Raw genomic sequence first — 22,903 nt, 5'->3', positions numbered from 1 at the left:
TTAATGGTTGGACTGGATGGACTTCGAGGTCTTTTCCAACCTAGATGATTTTGTGAAGTCTATAAAATTATAGACCACATGTTGGAGAGAAGTTTTCCCTCATTATTCCCATACCAGAGATACATGTTGTCAAAGAAGGTTAGTAGGAGAATGAGCTTCAAAGTAAATATATTTCTTCATATCTGTTGATAGTACACCTGGGGAACTCCTTGCCCAAGCACGTGGTAGATGCTAAAAGGTAACAAAGCTACAGAAGCTCACAAAAAAAAAAAAAAAAGCCACCAAAGCTACCAGAGAGACTACTTTGTACTTGTGCTCAATAAGGAGGTTGCTGCAGCATAAGCAAAATACCTTCATTTGCAATGCCACTCATTACTACTACAATTTTCACTAGATCAGACGTTTCCTACTTCTCACAATCAGGGGTGTCATAATGCATTTGAACTGCTCAAATTTACAGGACAACATACTCTGTAAATTAAACTTATTTTATGAACTCACTAGGAAAGAAAACCAACACTTCAAACAAGGTCTAAATCCCCTTTGTACAGACTAGTCTAACACATAAATCCACTGATTCATCACTTAATTCATGTTTCTAACTCACAAGTTCTCTAATTCATAACTCAGAACTCAAACAGTTATGAAGAAAATAGTTATCTAGTCAACAGTGAGAGTGCTCACTCTTCCTTCTCCAGCACTTTGTGGGTGTCCCCTGTATCACACCTGGAAGCACAAAAGCCTCAGCAGTCTGTCTCCTGTTGGGTTCACTTCAAAAGATTTTGGGGTAAGCTGATGTATTTATAACTGCCAGTTTGGAAGTTTGATCTACACCATCTCTGTAAGTTAGTGGATTCTGAAGAAACTGTCATACAATCAATACACAAGGATATTGGCTGCAGGAGACAGCAAGCTGTGGGTGATAACAGCTGCATAATGACCTCTACCCCTTCCTGTCCATCGCATCCTGCCTGCATGCTGCTCTAGTTTTGACCTAAAGAGAGTCCTCCCAGCATATGTCAGGCTCTAGTATAAGCTGTGTGTTAGCCAAAACCTGTGCAGGACTTGAGTGAGCAGTCACAAGGGGACCCTTTTATTCCTGTGGAGGCCAGATAAACACAACCATGTTTGGGTTGGGCTGCAGGTGACTTAAGGAAAATGTTGAGCCCAGACTGGATCCCCTTGTAGTGCACACACAGCCATGCAGTTGGTTTGCAATTGCTGACTGCCTCTCTATAGAAACCTCCCTTACCCAACCCTTCCGCCTTTCCCTTCCTCATGATTTTCCAGCCTTGCAGACATAACTTGCTCCTCAGACTAACCGTGGCCCTCAGCATAGGCTTATTGACCTATCTGCAAGAGGAGGTGAATATCTGTGCTGCCAGCCCACGTCTAGCTCTAGTGATGGCCAGGTCTGCCTTCTGCCACCACTGCCAGTCTCTCCTGACAATTCCCTGCATTAGGCAACACAGTTTTGAGACCTTCCTCTCTTACAGCTCCTCCCCCCTGCCTCAGCCTACCAGGAATCTCCTCCTTGCATCATTTTGGTTACGTTTTCCCTTTTAGCATGCAGTCCTTGTTTTCTTTCTTTAATATGCAACTCGGGCCTTTCAACTTTGGCTTTAAGCACTGAGTAAATCTCTCTCACCTGCATGTCAAAACCTGGCCTCTCAGGCACTGTTTTCCATTACAGGTGCTACTCCAATATACATTTCTCTAATGTACATATCACATCCCTACTTGGTACCAGCTATCATGACAGCTCCAATTACAGGACAATCCCTCTCCTTCCATCAACACTCACAGTACACTTGGACTTTCCTCTTTCATTATGGGGCTATTACTTTTGGTTTGAACAAGCTCAGACACTTTTCCCACCCCTCTGACCTGGTCATCTTTCTCCATTGCACCATCACTCAAGTTCAGAAGTTAGCACCAGCAGCCTCTATGTCCTCCTCAGGAAAAAACAAGGACAAACATGAAAGCAATATGCTGAGGAAAGGGCAATATCTAAGTCCCCAGTAGAAGAAAAGGGCAGGAGACCAGAGGTGTCACCTATTTGACAGAGCATTTATTGATTACTTTCAGTTCAAACCAATTATCACTGGTAGTACTGGTCACTAGGAAAGCCAATGCTCAGTCACATTCTGTGATTTTGTTCCACAAATAAGATGTTACCACTGCTTGTGAAAGGTCACAGCTTGGTGATAAACTAGCAGCACAGGCATCAGGACTTGTCAAGCTTTTTCCATGCTTTGTTTAGCTGTAAGAGCAATTATTTAATGACCTGATGTCTACTACTGACTTTGTTTTAGCTTTTGCTTTACTTTATCCAATTGCATGGTGAAATGTTTGTTGTTATATGTACTTTTTGTAACTAATAGATGGTAATAGCACGTAGTTATTCTCTGTAGAGTGAACTATTTATGACCCCAAAATAAAATGCAGCATAAAGGTGCACTAGCATGGGATGACAACAGGCACCCTGGCAGTACAGGTGTAAGATGATGCTGCAGGCCTCAGGCTGCGAATAGCTCACCAGTGGTTAATTCCTGGTCATCAAAGGGTGCAAGATTAGGGTAGGGTGGACAAATTTTAGATATAACAAAGGCAAGCAAACAATTACCCAGCACATGTAAAATGCCTCATGTATAGCAAATTTTGATCTATTGTGGAGTTGTCAACCAATGGAGAAAGACCATGTGGAATGTATTAGTAAGCATATAAAAATGACCTCTGGTGGATCATAGGGTGAGAAGAAAGAAATTTTCAACTGTGCTTATCCCAGCAAAGAGGAAGATATATTCTCTCTACTCATATCAGACTCTGCTTGGTGGAGGACCTGGGACACCGATAACTTGCTGCTACACATGTCCCCACCCCAGACTGAAGACATCAGAGGGGCAGTGTAATGGTGCATATAAAAGCAGAGAAAGGGGAGTATGTTAGAAAGTTTGTGTGTAGCAATTTTACCTGATATAATTTGGACTATAACTGTTAGTTGTAATATAAATACAAGAATATCATTCCATCCTAATAATCTCAGCAATTAATAATTATTTGATTAGACTATTTTAAACAAGACTAACAATATATCTTCCTAGGTCTGCCTGTAAGGTGTGTTTCCTTTTGATCATAACAAGATTTTTAATGTGACAAATTGATGGGAAATGAAGCAAACTGCTCCGTATCTTGGATATAACAAGTTGGCAGCAAATGAGGTGTGCTTTCAGGAGTGCACAGACTTTTTCTTGTACTTGGCTTCTCTGAGCTGATGGTGTGGGATCTGTGTGGGATCTGTGGAGGCAGGGGTTTGGTTCTGGACTTCTTCCTCCCCAGCCCATCTCTGAGATGTAGTGGTTGGGTTGAAGACACAAGTTCACCCCACTCAAAAGAGAACCTCAGCTGAAGTGTTTGAACTCCAACTCTTTTGGGGTTCAAAGATCCTGCAGATCTCGGGCTGCCAATCTGACCTTATTACTGATCGATTATTTCCTGTGCATACATATCACAGCACTCACTGCTTCTTCAGTCAGATTTTACCCATGATTCATGTGGCAGCCCATCCACAGGGTGATGAGTGGCTGAAATGCTAGAGGCTGTCCTCATTTTGTCCTTAGTTTTTTGTGAGCAAGTCTGTACAGAATGAGTCGGCTGTTGATGCCAAGTCCCGTTGACATCCCTGGCCTCTATTCTCAGTCATCACTTCTCTTTGCTTCAATATACTTCTCTATAAACTATCAATAAAAATACTTCCTGTCTCCTGGTGAACATCATTCAGCTTAACGACTGTTAGTAAAATGCCCTGAAATATTAGCTGAGAGAGGCACACTTCAGAAGTGGGATGTAGGTAAGGTTTCATTAGGAGCATACTGGCCACTTAATGGGCTCTGACATGTTAAAGCAATTTCCAGGGGAATCTGGGGATTCTCTTAGCTGGCACTGAGATGTGCTCCTGGAAACTGTCACCTTCTCCAATGCATTAAGTAGTCTGCTGTTAAAACAGAAAGAAAAACAAAAGTAATTAAACTGAGCCTGTAACTTTTTGTTGTTGTTCATTTAAATAGAGTTTTCTCCTTAGCACCAAAAAAGGGCACCTTTATTAGCATGGCTCGGAAGTGAAATATTTTAACTTTTACAGTTAGGATGCAGTAAGTGGTGCCTACAGTGCTACTATATAGAAATGATTGATTGATTTAAATACAGAACACAAAACATAAGTGCAAATAGATATGCTTTATTTTGACTTCTTACTACGCTGTAGTTATAGAAAGGAGGTTTCTATGCAAGAGCAAAAAATGGATAATTTTATTAGAAGATGTAGACTCTGGTAAGACTGCTTGATTACTTAACAGAGATTGACACCTTGCATTTCCACACACTGTTGTATCCCAGAGGACTTATATGACAGACTGACATTGCAGAGTTTCTAATGTGGTCGCATAAGCTGTACAAAATGAGTGCATGCCCATGCCTGAAGTGAAAGCCCCCAAAAGTCTGGTGTCCCTGGATCCAGGGGTACTCACTGACCATATGAGGTGGTACAAATATTTGCTTCGTTTCACACAGTTTAGCAAAAGAGCAGCTTGCATTTCTCCCTTCCCAGGACTTGCTTATTTTTAACAGCTGGTCATAAGTTTTGCAGGAGGCAATGGGTGGCAATAGGAGGAGTGGAAGGCAAGTCATCTCCCTTGCTTTCTCACTATTGAGACCACAAAATGACATGGCCATATACACTACAGTAAAGCCCCAGTGTTTAATGAGCATGAGGGTCTTTTTAACTTCTTTGGAAGCCCAGTTAGCTCACCTGTGCTCTTAGTATGGGACATGCTCTTACACACTGTGGTCAGTGGAAAGGAGCTGCTGCAGCTTGTGGCACATGTATCTTGGCCTCAATGAAAAAAAATCTTAAGAAAGATTTGAGGGGAGATGATAAATGAACACACAAACACACGCCCTAGCACAATGGGGTACATGGCTTAGGATGGAACTGTACCCTTCATGGAAGACTAATGGAAACCACAGCTTCTGGCCCAGAAGGTCCTCAGGGGAGGAGTGATGACTTGGGAGGCCCCACTGCACCCCACAGAGGAATATGCTGCAAGAAAGGCAGGATCCAGATCCAGCTTGTGGAGTTTCTGACTCTCAGGATATGTCTTTATTCCTTTTCCAGCTGAGCTTTTGTCCCTGTATATTCCTGGGATTGCTAATGTAACAGGACTTCATTCTGCAGTAGCTGTGATTGCCAGGAACTTTCAGGCATGGTTTAATCTAAACTCATCCCCAGGTGTTTAATTTAAAGTCATCCCTAGCTCCAGTGCAGAATATTTGCTAGGCTTATGGGGCTGGCAGAAGACCCTCAGGCTGCCCCCTCCATTCCTCTCTCCTTCACCCCATTTACCAGCTGTCAGAGCCTGTACTCCTCTGGGGCAGTGAACCTTCCCCCCCACACACGCGCACACATGTGGGAAATGGGGCTACAGGGTGGTTTCAGGAGAGAAGAAAAGGATGAAGAGAGAACACACCATACAAAAGAGATATGACAAGGAAATGCAAGTCTGATGTGATGAACTCTGAGCAGGGACATCAAAAAAACTCTGTATTTTCATCAAGCAGAGAGCAACGGTCTATCAAGAGCATATGGGGTTGGATGAGGGCATGAAATACAGAAGTGAGTATGTGTGGTGCTTGCACACATGAAAGAGTAGGAGAAAAAGCATAGGAAAGCAGCAAGAAGAAACAAGGATCTGGGAATATTCTGGAGTTAACACATCTTGAGAGATGCTTCCAGCAAAGTGAGCTTTCTGTGAACCAGAAAATTGTAACAGTGTAAGATAAAACAGTCCCTTTAGCTTGAAATACCTGTTTTTATTGCAGCCTGAATGATCTACCGCAGGGTTGTGTAATTCAGTCTAAGAATTTATAACACTGGGTTCTTTTTTTTTTTTTTTTTTTTCCTTTTTCAGTGAAGTATCAGGCCTTAATTAAAACTAAAGTTCAGACTACTTTGGTGAATGGAGCTTTTCAGATTCCCTTGCAGCACTAATGCAAAAGACCATAAATACAAGTGAACTATAGGAATAATATGGCCTAGAATTACCTTTAATTACTTGTATCTAATTTTAAATCATTCACGATCCAGGTGCTTTTTCATTCTCTCCCCATTCTTACCAATTAATTTTCTTTATCAAATCTTGTTCAGCCGAAGGATGACAAAAATAACAATAAGTGGATTTTGACCTCTTCTCTGCCCTCCTCCCCCCCCCCGATATTTTGAAATATAGCTAAATAAGAGATGAAGGCAGCATCTTGGTTCATGGTTTCTGAATCTGGACTCTCAGCTCACCATACACATGCCTCAAAGCATCACAATTCAGGCTTGCAATCAGCTTTCGTAACCCTGGTTGCTTTGGGATGCATTTTAATTCCCAGATCAAGGTAGAGTTTGCTGGGATTTGCCTGTAGGGAAAAAGGAAAGTAACAATATCGTGATTGGTCAGCCAGTCCTCTCAACCTTACCCACAACTGGAGAAACTGAAGGTGGACAGTATAACATGTCTCAAATTTTTATGCTTCACTTATTTTCATAAGTATCCTATAAATTATTCCCTCCATCACCTATTCCTCTCAGAATTGACTAATTCAAAGCCTTTTCTAGTCTTTCCTCCAGGCTAATTATAAATTTCCAAAATTAATCCACTTTATTCTGCCTCCTTTCACTTCCTCTCACTTTCACTTTCAGAATGATTTTCTTTACAGCTAACATATTTTTTTCTATGTTATAATTCCGTTTTACCTGTTTATTATAACCTATAGCCTGTTGGTGATTCCTTAAATAGTTAAATAAATCCTTGTTATGAAGTGTCCAGGGCATTCCCATGCAAACTCAACGCAGCATTGATGAGATGCTGAGACCCTTCACCAGCTTCTACCCTGAATCACACTGCCACCATTGTAACATCAGCAGACCTCCTCACTGGCCACTTCAGATGACTTCTTTGTGTCCATACAAGTAAGCCAAAGTGTTCTTGGGTGTCCTGCTGTTAGCAGTTACTCTTACACTACGTATGACTCTTGATAACTCATACTATAAGGCAACTGTATTCTGTGCTGTTCTTGATTTTCAGTTTTTGCTACAATCGAGATACATGGAGAGCCCCGAATATTGGGTTTCTGTGTTTTCTAAATGCTTTCACTATGTTCTGTGTGCAGATTCTGAAGGCTGATATTGATTGATTGATTGATTGATTGATTGATTATGTTTGGGGAATGTCAGGATACAGTTTCTCCAAAGGAACCAATGGAGAAGGCAACAGAGTGGGGAGCTATTTATAAAAACAAATGCTCTTTTCCTCAGCATTAAGAAAGAGGATTATGAATTTAGCCAGTGTTCTCATCTCACATGGTTGTGGTATTCTGCAAACAACTGAATAGAGTAAAAGTAAGCCTACATTTTAGTCACTGTTTCAGATTCTCATCTGGTAGGATTTGGTTCTCAGATGCCATGACCTATGCCAGGGTCAAGACAGAAATGAGTGCCCAGGCTTAGCACAAGTTGACATAAGAAAAGAAACCTTAATTAGCTCTAAATGACCTAGCCTGGGATCCTCCCACCTGAATATTTGTTTCAGTTCAAGTCTGGCCCTGCTAAAAAGAGTTATTCTAGCTCCTTAGAGGTTAGCTTAGGTGCCTCTACACGCCACTGCATTGTACTTTGCGTCATAGGTACCCTGGGGCGTGTACTCGGTTTTAGAAAAAAAAAAAAAAAAAAGCAGAGAAAGATCATATTTTTGGTATGAGCATGTGTAGACCACTTCCAGTGAGGGCTTTCCCTCTTGTTATCTTTGTTCTTAATGAGATGTATTCTGTCCCCTCAGCTGGCCTACTGGCTCCACAAAATGACCACTAAAATGGTAGCATGATAAAGTAATTACTTCAATTGCTGCACAAGGTTAATACCCTTTTAACTTAGAGTTTATGGGAATGATCTGCAAGGGATTATTTGTATGGAAAATAAAGAAGATACTATACAAGTCTTGCTGTGCAGCAAGGTTTGGTCTACTTTCTTGAGCACTTGGAGGCCAGATCCTCTAAGGAAAGGTTTCAGGGTTTCCAGACCACAACTTCATAGTGCCCCAGTGAGAGAGGGTGGCACTACCATGTCTGATTCATAGTGCTATCATCTCTGCATATATATACACACACTTTTTATTTATATCTATATATCTATATCTATCTGTGTGTATTCAGAAAGACAACAGCTGTGCTGGGAAACCAAACCCACCTTTTCTGGATTCCCTACTGTCCTACTTCTAAAACAACTTCTTTACAAATGCTAATGCTAGCTGAGCTTTGACATGAGGAAACACCTGAAGTGACTTACCTCCTAGTGTGAATACATGCTTGGATAAAATCCCTTTAACTCTATCCATCACTGCCTGATTAATTCTCATTTGTCATGCAAAGATTATGCCCCATGTAGGAACTGCTGCTGCCAAAGGCTTTTCCATAAGTCATGCTCCTCATCTGGCTGAGGCTAATAGTCAAATACCACTCTCTCTCTCTCTATATATATATATACATAGATATACACATACATATATATATACACATACATATATATATATATATATATATATATATATAAAAACTTTATGAGGGGTCAAGACTGAAGCCCCCAAGGCACTTCAGTCCCAGAATAATATTGTATCAGCTGGATCACACATACCTGGTTTGTGTAGTCACCCAGGTGATACAGAAAAGCTACCTTAAAAATACAGAGACGTCAAAACTCTCACCCCCAGAAATAATTGCAAAAGCCAGGTCCATCCCAAAAGACAGTTCCTGATGCACAGGGAAGCAGTGGAAGGATGGGGAAAGCCTAGAATAGGTTTAATTTTCTGCAAATGGAGTAAAGCCACCCTAATCTGATTTTCCTGGGAGAGAATTCGGTGATGAATGGTTCTACATAATATGCTGAGCCATCACCACACTGGAGCCATTTATCACTCTGAATGCTTGGAGGCAAATGTGATTATTATTTAAATAAACTACAACTGCCCCCTGCTCTGTCCTCTATGTGCATAACCTGCAGCCTTCATTCATCTCAGAAAAGTTAAATCTTAAAATGACTAAGCTGATCCGTTTCCATTTTAAATGATGTCAAGGGCACTACTGAAAAGGAGAAAACATGGTGTCTTGAAGGAAAAGGACATCTATTCTGTGAGTAATTTTTTACCCTAACTCCTGTGCCTTTGATGCACCTGACAATTTCTGCATCCTTGAAGGATGCAGTCCACAGCAGCTTTTGGATTGAGAAGGATGCAGAACAACAGAGGAGGATAGCACAGCTGGGCAGCAACGAGGACTCTTGCTGCAACTTGTGTAACTCATGTGAACTGTGCTGAGTCATGTTCAGCAGCGTCTGTGACATACCACGTGCACAAAGCAAGCACGGTATGATGCCCTTTCACAGTCATTTTTCTACCCAGCTCCACTCTGGAGACTGGTTTTGATCTTTTTATCCCTGGCCCAGGTGCAATCAGGCTCAGACCTCCCCTACTGACTGCAGATAATGCTGACAATTTATGCAGCTCCTGAAGCACAGGCAATTTTTCAAACTCCTTTTGCACACACCTGGGGACCATCAGTTCAGGTAATGATAGATAACATTGCTTTGGCTGCCCAAGACTAAGCAATGGCTCCAAAATTTTCCAAGGATCTCAGGCATATATCCTGGAACTAGTTAATGCTGAGCTTATAACTTTGAACTCAAATGGAAAGAAGGTTTAGGAAACAACTTGCTTAGCATACGAGTTTCACTGTGTCAGCATGAGGTGTAACTCTAAGGATAATGAAGGTGGCTTTTCTTTTCCTCAGGCTTGGGAGCACCCTGTGCTGGGAAGATGGCTCTGTGCCAGGGCAGCCCTGTGCAGTGGTGCTACCAAGCGGGAGAAGCTGTGTGCTTGTACACATGCTGCAGCAGGCTCTGCTGCATCCAACACACATTTCGTGTCTTGACATAACCTTCCAAAGATCATCTGAGGTACCTGAATGTCTTGTATAATCATGATTAGTGTGAGTGGAGAAAAGCCCTTTTTGAGAAACAGCACAGGATTTGATTTGCACATACTGAGCAAATGGCAGTAAACACTTCATGTGTAGGATAAATCTGTCTTTCTGTGATAGCAACTTGTAGGTGCTATTGTCAAACACTAAAAATAATGTAATACAGTGAAAAAGTAAAGTCAGGCTGCATTAGCAACTACCCACAACCACCACCCCTTCCTCCAACAGCGGTACTGAACAGATGAAATGCTCGCACAGTCTTTCTGCACAGTCTCTCTGGACAGCCTGACTTCTTCTGACTACTGAGACCTATAGCTCCCCTGTGTATTGAATTTTACAGTAAGAAGAGAGTGTCTGAACTGAATTACTCAGTGAAGCATTAGTTAAGTGTCTCTTCTGAGGTTCCTCCTGTGAGCAAGCACGGGATGAAATCCCAGCTAGTTGTGCTTTCTTCCATACCTGAACTCCTTTTTCATCGTTCTCAGCACACCAGGACCCTCAAGGCGGAGCGTGACATTCTCCAGGGTTTGTTTCAGAGGATTGGTGAATTCCACAGTCACAGACATTTCTTTTCCAGCTACCATCTCACCCTGGGTCTGCAAGACAAGGAGAGGACAGTGCTCTGCAAGCTGATAATAATAAAATGCCCCATGTGAAATCTGTAGGGTTTAATACACAGTACTTGTAAGGAAGGAGGGAGGGGGAATGGAGCACACGGCAAAACAGCTTGAGGTAGAGAAAGTATAGTCAGAAGAAAACTGTTGGATGGGTCCGTAAGTACCACTGTAGATTATTTTACCCATTGCACTTTTCCCTCAATCCACATGGCAGATCAAGAGGCAGGTCCTCATTTCCATAGAAAAAACCAGAAAACTGCATGCACAGCCCTGGAGCTGAGTGTCCAGCTGAGGGGGCCTCTCTCCCAGATTCACTCCCACTCTCCAACAGTACTGAAGTACATGACCTGCTCAGGACGTAAACTCCAGAAGAGAAGGGCAGGTCTTATTGCCTTAAATTAGAAATGCCAGGTCACACTGCTTGCACCTCCTAAAAGTGTTGTGCCCATCTCCCCCTGCCATGCAACTGCCTCTTGTGCCCTGAAGGGTTTCTAACCCTGCCCACGCGCTGCTCTTCGTAGACCTGAGAGCCAATTGTCCTTCAAAATCCTTACAAAGAAAAAAGCAATACATGGAAAATATTAAACTGCAAGACTAATGAATAGTAATCACATTGAATTCCATGTGTATTGCAGTACACAGCTGAAGGGATCTGTCTGTCCCTTCAGATCAGTGCCGGTACAGCTGTCTGGAAAACACCTCCAAATGAACGTGTTTTTAAAGAAAGACTACATGCATAGGGATTTTGTTGCATTTTTTTTTGTTGGGCTTTTTTCTTTTTTTTTTTTTGCCCCCTAGAAACATAAAATTTCTTGCAGAATATAAAAGGCTTAGGCAAGGTTTTTCAACTTACAGCTGGCAGATCCCAGATGGTCCATGGACTACTTAAAGGGCCTTGAAAAAGGTAACTAAGAAAAACAAGTATCTTGTCAATTAATTTACAGTGCTATGCTGGGATCCGCAGCCCTACTGCAAATTTTTAAGGACTATGACAGTTGCAAAAAAGCTGGAAAGATTCTGGTCTAAGGGATCACTCTGCAGCAAATATTGATACACTGCAGTAAAGAACAAGATACAGCTAAGGTCTTAACAGCATTTGGCCACCTGACTTTGCAAAAAGACATTAGTGGCATTTCCAGAAGCCCTAGCCCAGTTAAAGGTCTTATGCCCTCCTTATTTCAACTGCCCATTTAAGAACACTGGGGGGATTCAAAATCATCCTGAACTCCCACACATGCAACTGAGACCATGATCTGTATTTGCTGAACTTATTTTTGTAACCTAGTCTCAAGCTAAATTAGAATAAGGTGTCATTTCTTACACTGTTAACTCTGATAATCTCCTTAGACCAATGCAGAAAGATCAAAGGTTTATCTGAAGGCAGAGGGGGAAATACATTTTTTTTCATTCTCCCTTACTCTCACATTAAGACCTACAGCCTGCCAGTCAAATTCAATGAAGAAATCTAACAAGAAATCTAGGGAGATAAGCTTAATCAGATTTCTTAAAAAAACAATAAAGCAAAGTTTCCTATATAAATACACAGGTATATACACATGTGCACACACACACTTTTAAAAAAATCCAGCTATTACAATTTCAGTTTATTTTTACACATCACAAAGAAAATTAGAAGAAACAAATTCAGTTTTACTAGAAGACATGGTTATTGGACAATGGACCTATCTCATATCCTAAACATCCATTCCTCATAACAGCAGGGAGGCTAAACTATTTTGAAGCTCAAAACTGGGATCCTATACAAGATGTTTGCTTTAAGTACTGAATTGAAAGAACTCTCTACTTTCAAACTTCGGTTATTGAAGAAAGGTATTTGAAGTAGATTTTATTTGTCTTGTTTACCTCCTCTCCAGAATGCTCACTAAACCAAAAAAATTTTATTTGAAAATACCTATAATCTGATCAGATCATAGCAACATTTCTGCAGCCCATGAAATATTTTGCAAACTTCACTGTAGTTTTGATCTACATTTTTTTAAAAGTTTTTTTCTGCAGAAGGCTACTGTTTCAGATTACTACATTTATTATTATATGGAAACATGAACATTGGTTCAAATAAATATGCAGGGGGCGAAAAGGTCCAAAACCATGTATTTCTTTCAAGGTCCTGAATTTTAGGGAGCTGCATTCATGTTTATGTAAAGTTTACTGAACAGGTGTTCTGATTTTTTTTTTAGTATTGGGGAAAAAAACAGATCCAAATGACACCATTCAAAGCAGATGAAGGCTCAGCGCTTTTGAAAATGAGGCAATTTATTTAGATGCCCAGTTATGAATTGAGAACTCTCAATCTCAGCCATGCCTTTGCAGTATGACATAGAGTCCTTCTCCTGCCACAAACATTACACTTCTACATTTTCATGGGTACCATGCCACCACCTGCAGAAATGCTTGAACTTTCAGGACAGTCGACTGACAGTACATTCACAGAGTGGCAGTAAAGCACTGAAATCCTCAAACCATGGTCCCAAACTGACGCGTCCCATTCAAGTTTGGAGGAACTTTCCTTAACACCTGCAGGAGCTTTCCAAGCCATTTCACCTCAACAACAGTGTCCCTCATTCTTCAGCAAGAGGCCTCTGTGCTCTGTTGCTTTAAATACAACAGATTTTTGAACTAGTTAAAGACTTGAGTGACTTGGGTGACTTGAGTGAGTAACTTCTATTATCCTTTCAGTCTCTCCAGCTTTATCAGACCTTTTCCACTCCTTCCTCTACTGAGATCACTTCAGCTCTCTATCGGTGATGCTGTCAGTCTTAGTCTTTAATGTAGGGATACTCAGTACAATATATAACATACCTTGTACAGCTAGCCACTGCTTTATAAGGTCTATGTTAGACTGAAGGTCGAATGTGCACACACGCACAGGTACACCCCCCATCCCAGAAATCAACCTGCCAACCATGTAGAGAACAGCCCGTGAGCATCATGATGGTCGCTCCCCTCTACCCCAGACCTGAGCTACCTTGATCCTCAGGGTGGGAATTTCCAGGACTGTTGCCTTCTGCGTGGCCAGAATCTTCCCCGTTTCATTGATCCGTGCCGTCACAAAGAAATGAAAGGAAGCTTGGTCCAGCAGGTCACTCAGGTACTCACTCGATTTGATCACAACATCAAAAGAGCTGGCTAAGGGGAGAAATGATAAAGAAAAAAGGCATATGAAGCAATCTAATGGCTAATTTCTCCTCCCACCATGGCCAGTGACAGTTACACAAGTGCCTTGACCCACCACCAAAGAATAACTTTGACTTTTTTTGTCCAAACTACCTTAATTTCTTTGCCTCACCATTCCCCCTCTTATCTCACCTTCCTTCCCTTTAGGTTGCGAGCTTCCTAGAACAAGAGCTTGGTTTGTGCACAGCTTCTGCCCAGTGCCTGTCACCACATGCCCAGGTCACTGTCAAAGGTTTCTAGGCACCACCTCACAGTAAGTAAGAAGCAAGACTGGCAATAAATAGCTACTGGGCACGAAGATCCAAATTAGCTTTTGAATGTCACCCTTATAGATGTTTGCTCTTTCACTTTATTCTTGTGCTTTCTCTGCTTCTCTTCCTGGCAGAGGGATGCCAGCAGGGATGCTCCCAGAGCAGCCACTGTGGGGTGTGAGCCCATGTAAGCTATCTGGAAGACCATCTGCTCTCCAGGACATGTCTGGATATCTGCTTTTGTCCTACACTGGACTTGTGTGCAAAATTTAGCAAGAAAGTCCTCCTGTCACCATCATGCCCTCTAGAGAGCTTTCACATTCTCCCTGACAATAATTATTGGAAGGAACAAGTCCCCCTAGGCTAGACAGTTGAGATGCAGGGAATCATTAATCTTAACCATATTGAACTACAATTCCCAGGCCAACAGTAGTGTGAGAATGTGATGCAGAGAAGCAGACCTGCTAACTAAGTGACCAGGCAGAATATATAGACATGGAGCACTTGCGTCTATAAACATTCTTTATAACCCTATATATATATATATATACACCAAGATCTCTCATCTGTTAACTATGATTATTACTGTTATCCATTATTTGTATTGTATTTGTGACATACACTGTACACACTCAGTGTGTAATTGAACTCAGTTGGGTAAACGACATTCACCCCTTTTCACTCTTTTGATCCGCTCACATCAAAACCAATTGCTTGATTTGGTTTCAAAGCTATTCCCTTGGTGACCAGCTGACCTGGATTTACCAGGCCAGCCTTAGGTGCTCCTCCTCCCTCCCTCTCTCTCTCCCTCTCACTCTGTATCTCTTGTAAAAGGATTTCCTATAATGTTCCAAACTCTAAATTATAAATAAGTCAAGATATTTCTCATCTGTGTAAAGTAAGTCAATAAATAAATAAGTTAGTTACAACTGAAGATAAATTTACAGTGTCAAGAAAGATGAACACAGGAAAAGAAAAAAAAAATAATAATAGGCTTCATATTCCTTAACATTGGCTGTGCTGGTAAGTTGCCAGTGCCACTTACTGCACTTGGGAAAGCCAAGGGAAACCCAAAACCAAGCTGCCTTACAGCCTTTCAAAAAAACAGAGAGAACTAAATATAACTGAGTAGATGAGAGAGCACCTTTGAAGGCACTAGAAAGTTTAAACTATTAAAAACCTCAAAGATGTTTTCATCCCACACAAATACTTTAATAATTATTTTGAAAATCATGCATTCATTTCCTTTTTGAAAACTTAGTTTGCTTCACTCTTTCAGCCACATGGGCTGGAAGAATGTCTTTGACACATCTTTATTGTATTGAAAGTTCTGTTACTTCCAGATATATATACACACTTGCCATGAACGAAGTCTACAAATTCTTCTTGAGTTCCTCAGAAGGTATTTTTCCATCACACCCCTGACAAAGTTGTAGATGATCACCATGTCTCACTTCACACTGGTCATCTGCTCAGACATCATTCCTGATTGCATGTGTACTTTTTTCCAAGGCAAAGGCAAAAGAATTCACACCCAAATTTTATGTATCACCTTCAGAGATGGCGTAACTCGTGAGGGGTTTTTGTCTTGTTGTGGAACAAAGTGCTCCACAAGTTGATAACTGTAGCTCAGATATAGGCTAATTTCCACCTTGTAGGGTGGTAACACCTTAAAACTTGTCTCCTTGGCCAGAAGCAGTAATGGGGACATGCTTTTGGTACACATACAAAAAAATCCATGTTCAGTTTTCTCAGGTGCCTCTCTCTCTAGTCTGTGTTCACTCACCATCAGTCAATTCAGAATTTTCAGCACAGTTTCAAGAAGCTTTTTACAAACCATTTACTTAAATTAGAAAAAATGGATTATGAGGGTCAGTGATGCTTAAACTGCTATTAATTTCATTTCTTGCACAGAGGAACTAGATGAGCCTCAACTCACTGCAGAAGTTGTGTTTCAGGTAATAATACCTTACACAGACCTTTGATGCAAGAGCAGACCTACGTCCTGGAGACAAGCACAAATCACAGCCAGAAAGGGTAGCAGGTATTTGCACATCTCCTACAAGATGACTGGATTTTTCCCTGTTAAAGCGGCACAGAATTTAGACCAAGCAGTTAAAATTGATTTTTCTTTTACTGTACCTAGCCAAGTCTCCAAAAGTTTTGCAGTATTTCAGATTAAATATTTAGTAACTGATGCAAGCCACTGTAACCCCCACATTGTGTTTTGACAGGCTGTGTTGAAACAACCCAATGCCCATTTCCAGACTTCCTGCAAAAGAGTCAAGGAGTTAGAAAGAGCCAGCAAGCAGGTCTCAGGGCTTTTTTTATAGACTGGAAGTAGAATTTTTATTAACCTTCAACTGTAGATCCCTATAAGTTAACTCCTACTTTATGGCAATTAATCAGCTCCAAATAAAAATGTGCAGTTTTAGATAATGCTTAAAGTGAGAAGAAAGCAGAGGATTTTTCTTTTTTTCTTTTTTTTTTTTTTTTTTCTTTTTTTCACAGCATGTTGGGAAAAAAGCTAGCAGGTTTGAAATCAACTATGCAAGTCTTACATGAAGAGGGTTCCAGTTTTGCACTGAAAGAGTCTTTCTTGAATTCATTTTTTGTGACTCCAGTATAAAACACTATGTTGCCTGAAAGGTAGGTAGTAGCAGTGTAGTAGTTGTGACTTTTGTTCCTGAAAGTTATAGTGACTTTAAAGTCACTGCCAAGGACTGCCTTTTGCACTTGGAAGTCCATGTCAACATCCGTCTGTGGCTGATACATGGTGTCTTGTGCACTTTGTTTTTTAATGCCATACATCACAGCAGTCTCAAGAGCCAGTCTCTCCTCCTCTGAGCCTAGAAATGAATGGAAATCAAATTTAGGAAATAAACAGGGGTACTGCATTAGCCCACTCACTGATCACAAGGGTGCATTTTCCAAAGTTTGTGGTAGCTGAAATGAATAGATGAGGACAGTGAACCTTGCTGTGGTAAACTTAATATTAGGAGAACTTCACAACTTCTAAGTCAGCTCATGTTAAAGATTCAAGTCATATCAGACAAATTGATGTAGCTTAATTGATATTAATGGGGCTACACTGATTTACTCTGTGCAAATAGCTGGCTTGAGTAAGAAATGTCTAAACATTGGTACAGAAAGCCTTGAATTGTTTTGAATGCTTTGAGTTACTCCATGATTACCCTTTGTTTTCACTACAGCTTACCCAGCCTAAAGCATTTCTGAGTAGCAAAGCCTGTGTGCTCATCAAGGCATCTGCAGTGGGATGGAGTTACAAATAGAGTTCCAGAGGGCACCTTGGCAGCTTTTCATGAAGCTTCCTCAGTGCCAGAGGTTTGTAAATCCACCATTCAAGATCTGACTGAGGTAAATCTACATCAGTATGGTCCCACCCCATTTCAGGTTACCTTCTTGGAACTTGTACTCCTCAGTAATCTCCATCATTCCATCACCCCCAACTTCCTTGGTCACAATCAACTGCCCAACATGGGTTGTGTCAATTTTTTCTATCACTTGGGTTCCGTTTTTCTCCCTTCTTGAGTAAACAATATCACTATTCACCTATAAAATTAAATGAAAAAGGATTTAGAAACATGGAAGTAGAAAGAGCAAGGGAAGCCAGCCTATCTTCCCTCAAAAACAGTGACATGTAGACTTGAAGTCCCACTAATTACTCACATTGAAGTCCCATGTTTAAAATTAGTTATATGCTACAATAAGGACTAGATGCATTTTACTATTTGCAGCTCCAGAATGACAGACAATGTAAGCTTGAGTAGGCTAACAGAGATACTGTTAGGACTTGGGAAGCAAGTCTACATATTCCTTGCAACAAAAAGCTTTAGAGAGAGGAATGCTTCATAGATAAAATATTCTCTTCTGTCCTAAGCTAGATACAATTCAATTAGAGAGAGACCTGCTCTACAGCTGCTGCAATTCTGGGCACACAAGCTCTGGTGGTGCAAGAGGTTAAAACTCTTGACCAGGCCCTCTTGCTCCTCATGGAGACATTTCCCTCTTAGATATGCCAGTCAAACCACTGATGTGAGCTCTCCTTGAACCACTGCAGACAAAAGGAACATGGTGAGCAAAGACTTTTTTAAAATCACTGCATCTGTTTTGATTGAAATAAGCAAGGGAGCCTTAACATAAGCAACATTGCTGGCAAGCCTGAGAAGGAAGTAACAGCTAACAAGGGATGAAGATGAGCAGCTAGAGCTAGTGACTCATTTGCCAGCATAGCTGGAATCTGGGAAGGATAAATGACCACAGGCTGAAGTTTCATTTGAGCCAGAGTAGCTTTTTCTGCTTATTACATTGGTGAGCAGAGATTAGAGAAATCTCTGTCATTCATTAGAGTCATATCACACCTACTGGCCTGCATGTCAAAATATAATTATGAGATTTTTCTCTGATGTGGACTATATGTGAAGTTCTCAATCCATAAATTGCAGTTGGAGCCTTATGTTCTGTCTCACCTACGTCCCCACTGATGTCACTCAAAGCACTAAAAGTATTCAGGTATGTACCTCAGCATAGACAAAAGGAGCATCAAATTGGAAGCAAACATGACCATGTTTAATGGCTTGAACTGAGGCTGGGCCACACCTGTACATACCTATGGGGAGAAGAGAAATTAAGTGAAAGATTAATTTAATTTAAAAACATGTCAAAATGTTATATTTTCTCAAAGAAAAAGGGTTCCTGGTGTTTAGTGAACTCTTTTAATAGTTTACAGGAATTCCTGACCAAGAAGTGCAAAGCTTAATTTCGTTACCAGCCCTCTAAACAACACAGACTCAAGTCTGAAACAACATAATGCTTTGGTACCTTAATGGCACCGTAAAGAACACTGTAAGTCTCAAGTGCTTGAAACACAGTTACAGCTGTTTTGGTTAAAGCACATAATTTTGGGAGGGCTCAGTTATACCACAGACTGAGAAAGCTCTCACTGCAAATTTGCTAAAGATGTCTTTAAAGAACTGGAAAATTAAGGACTGGGATGAAACAGCAGTGGCTTTTCACTTTTCCTCTCCTACCTATTGCCTGCTCAGGAAGTTTAGTAAGGGCTGCAGACATAAAATGAAGGATTCATTTGATCAGGCTCCTGTATAGGTTCTCTAAAATTTTAGAAGCCATCTTTCAGCAACAGGACTACTTCTACTCTGTTCAAAGCAGGGCCCTTCTCATGCACGATTTTGTGCACATGCATCATAAACAGTGTTATAATAAGAACAGGTTTATTTTAGAGCTCATAACAAATCAGGAGAAGGCCCTGAGCATGGGTGAATGCGGTTACCTGTTGCAAGAAGTTGTCACTGGCCATATGGTGCCATTGGCTCAGCTATCATCAGCTCATTGCTTGCCACAAAGAACCCAAGTGTTGGAAAGAGAGCTAAGGAGGACTTAAAGTGATATTACCATCACTGGTTTCTTGGGGTGTCCCATCAACAACCTGCCATCCTCCAAAACCAACAGGAAGATCAGGTCTGGTCATCCAAGCTTCATTCCAGCAATGATAGTTCCTTAGGCAAGAGACAGGACCAGAATATTAAATTCTTGGAAAGAAGCATACAGACCAAAATAAACTTGTGTAGTTACGTCCTGCCATTGCTTCAATAACATTTGCCAATTTAGGAATGAAAAAGTTGGCTCTTTCTAGAGAATAGATTTTTAGGTCTAAAAGTCTGGTAACTATCTGTTAAAACCTGAAGGCCACAATCCTTCATTGTACTTTCTTGACTGCAAGCTGAAGAAGCTTTTTGATTCTTCTAATGTGTTCTGAATGCAAATGTCTCAGAAAAGATGCCAGTGCTTGGAGATTGTTGGGTTATATGAAGAGCTACACAAACTATGATCCCTTTCCAGCCAGAAACCTCCACTTTAGTCTGCCTGCTAAAGCAAGCTTTGAATCTTCTTCAAGTCATTGAAGCATGGTCTGCTTTATAACTATTAAGACTGAAGCTTTGGCACCTCTTCTGAAGAGATTTCAGGATCAACTTCTGTCATGATTTAAGCCCAGCTGGCAACTAAGCATCATGTGGCTGCTTGCTCACTCCTCCCTCCAGGTGGGGTAGGGAGGAGAATTGGAAGAAAAAGGTAAAAACTCATGGGTTGAGATAAGGACAGTTTAGTAGGACAACACAAGAAGAGAAGAAACAATAATAACAGTAATACTAATAAAAGAGTATATAAAGCAAGCGATGCACAATGCAATTGTTCACCACACAGAAACTGATGTTCAGCATGTTCACAAGTTGCAATTCCTTCTCCCCCAGCCATCTCCCCCAGCTTATATACTAAGCATGATGTCATATGGTATCAAATACCCCCTTGACTAGTTTGGGTCAGCTATCCTGGCTGTGTCCCCTCCCAGCTTCTTGTGAAAATTAACTCTATCCCAGCCGAACCCAGAACAATTCCATAACATACAGTGTGTAGCTCTGTTTTCATGGCTCAAAACAAATGTGCTTAGCTGGTTACCATGTTGGATGAGAAAAAGACTCTGCATAGGCCTTATGACTATACTCACTGTGGAATCCTTATAAGGTCTTCCCAGTGTGTCACGCCAATGAGGGATGTCAGATCTCCTAGACCATACAGTTTTCCCTAAAAATATCTACAACCACTGTGGGCCAAGTTTAGCCTTTAGGGCCCAGGACAGTATGCTGAAAGGTGAATTTCTGAGAGTGGTTCATCTAGGCACTCAGGGTTGAAATACCCTCACTTGGATGGATGCTCATGTAAAGAAAAAACACTACAGCACCATCAGAGTCTGTCCAGAATGTTTCAAAGATGAGCAGAAAAGAAAGACAGATCTTGTAACTTCCTGCAATGCTACTGATGCTGAAGGGAGAGCACAACAAGAAAAAAACACAATCTAGGGAGAGGTCCTTGCAGTAAAGCTGATGAAGTGTTTGAATTTCATTACTGCAAAAAATAAAAGAAGAAAGGAGGAGAGAAAGGGGCAATTTTGCTTGCAAATTATACATATCCTACAGCAGATATGTATAAAATTACATCTGTGTAGCTGCTGATACAGCCCCTAGTACATGCAATGATATTAGCAACCAAAATGAGGATTGTTAAACTCCAACCATTTCATTAATAATAGGTGAAAACTAGCCACGGAGCAGAGTCGGAAGGATCTGAGGCTTGTCTAACAAGACATTTCAAAGTGGAATTGAAAGCTTGGATCGGGGTAAAACTTGTCAGTTAGGAGAGTTAATGAAGCAGCACTACAGAAAAAGGAATTATTCAAGAAAAATGACGCACACTCAGAGAATGTTTGATGCTGCTGAGTAGTCAGTGCTGAATCATGCTCGCAGAGCTTTGCTGAGGGCTACCAGAGAATGGAGACGTACTTTGTGGTAGGAAGTTTTTCGAAAACTGTTATGCCAACATGTGAGAGAGACAATCCCTGCCCTGAAGCCTTCACTGGTTCACTTTGAATCAAACTCAGATGTGTCATGGGCTTTGTGTTCTGCAAAAGAACCACCTGAAAAGCAGGCAGGAGGGAAGGATGATAAAACCAAGGAGGGGGTATAACAGTGTGGAAAATGGCAGCTCTGCTTCAGTTCTGAATTAGTTTTTTTTTTTTTTTTTTTTTTTTCTATATTCATCCTAGAGGACAGGACCTTTCTTACTGGCTTTTATTGGTGCAGTGTTGGGTGAAACAGGACAGCAATTTCTTTACGTCTGCTGCCATGCAAATAGCAAATACACTTCAGGATATGCAGTGTGAATGGACAGAAAGACATTGCTTGTAACACACATGAGCATTAAGGAAAGGATGATGAAGGAAACATTTGTCTCTCCAAAAAGTAGCAGAAACTTCTGTCTCATAGAAGTGAGCACAACTGAGGAGCTGGCTCCACAGCCATAATTTGTTAAACTGATTCTGTAGTTCTTGTATTCTACAACAAGCCTGAGACATTAAAGAAAGCAAGAATGGCTATACAGATCAATGTAGTGACCATTAAATATTTACAGAGATAATTACGAATAGACTAAACAAAGCAATGGGGAAATTAATAAAAGATGATCAGGTGGGTTTTATGCCTGGAAGACAATTTAAGAAGGGTACTTCGTATTGCTTATGAGACAGGCACATGCTGGAAACAGCTGCTGCCCTTTCCTTAGCTAATAAGCTCAGGCATTGGGGTTGAGAGAGGCACTGATAACATTATTGAGAAATTAGGGAAAAGTGAGCTGGAAGTGAATGGGAGAGCAGAGGTCTCAGAAGGGCTTTCTTCACAGGCCTGGACATAGATGAACCCTCATAGAGCTAGGTGACTTCAAGCAAGTTTCTGCTGAGGTACTGACGTCGATCGGCTTGGACTTCACAGTAGGAGTGAGTCTTGATTCGCATCCAAGAGAAATATCCTTTAAGTGTCTTTATATCATCATTAAGAAAGACAAGGAGAACAAAATAAGGGGACAGAGGCAGTGCTGATGGGCCCAAATCCGGCCAGATTTATAAAAATAACTTTTTGCAAAGTCTGTGTAATTTTGTATATGTGTTTTGTTGTTATCATTGTTTCCTATCCTGAGGGAGAAGATGATCTTTAATAAAAATAAATAAATGTCAGAAAACATTCAGAGGGAGCCCCACACTGAGAGATTGATTGGACTAAAAATCCTGGCTCCAAGTATCCCTGAAGTCTGAGAGTATTTTAAACCTGAAGACAGACCAGGTCCAGCAGTACAAGGCAATAGAAATGATATATTAATAAAGAGCTTTGCCTCCAGTTTTCAGGA

General features: G+C 41.0%; 1 protein-coding gene across 3 annotated transcripts in view; it reads right to left on the bottom strand.

Moving 5' to 3' along the window:
• Positions 1 to 5,936: 5,936 nt before the first annotated feature.
• F13A1 (coagulation factor XIII A chain) overlaps positions 5,937 to 22,903 on the bottom strand; it is a 66,079-nt gene continuing 49,112 nt past the window's right edge. For all 3 annotated transcript variants that reach the window (XM_026843643.1, XM_026843644.1, XM_026843641.1), the window contains 7 exons: positions 19,565 to 19,668; positions 18,673 to 18,761; positions 17,551 to 17,704; positions 16,693 to 16,980; positions 13,672 to 13,832; positions 10,528 to 10,664; positions 5,937 to 6,459 (listed from right to left, as the gene is read on the bottom strand). In XM_026843643.1, the coding sequence (XP_026699444.1) occupies positions 6,315 to 6,459; positions 10,528 to 10,664; positions 13,672 to 13,832; positions 16,693 to 16,980; positions 17,551 to 17,704; positions 18,673 to 18,761; positions 19,565 to 19,668 (1,078 nt within the window). In that variant the 3' untranslated portion in view covers positions 5,937 to 6,314. The remainder of the gene's footprint in view (positions 6,460 to 10,527; positions 10,665 to 13,671; positions 13,833 to 16,692; positions 16,981 to 17,550; positions 17,705 to 18,672; positions 18,762 to 19,564; positions 19,669 to 22,903) is intronic.

This window comes from Athene cunicularia, assembly GCF_003259725.1.
Source record: "Athene cunicularia isolate RWA chromosome 2 unlocalized genomic scaffold, athCun1 chr2_part1, whole genome shotgun sequence".
In the NCBI taxonomy this organism is placed as follows: Eukaryota; Metazoa; Chordata; class Aves; order Strigiformes; family Strigidae; genus Athene; species Athene cunicularia.
This window is presented reverse-complemented; position numbering and strand designations above follow the sequence as displayed.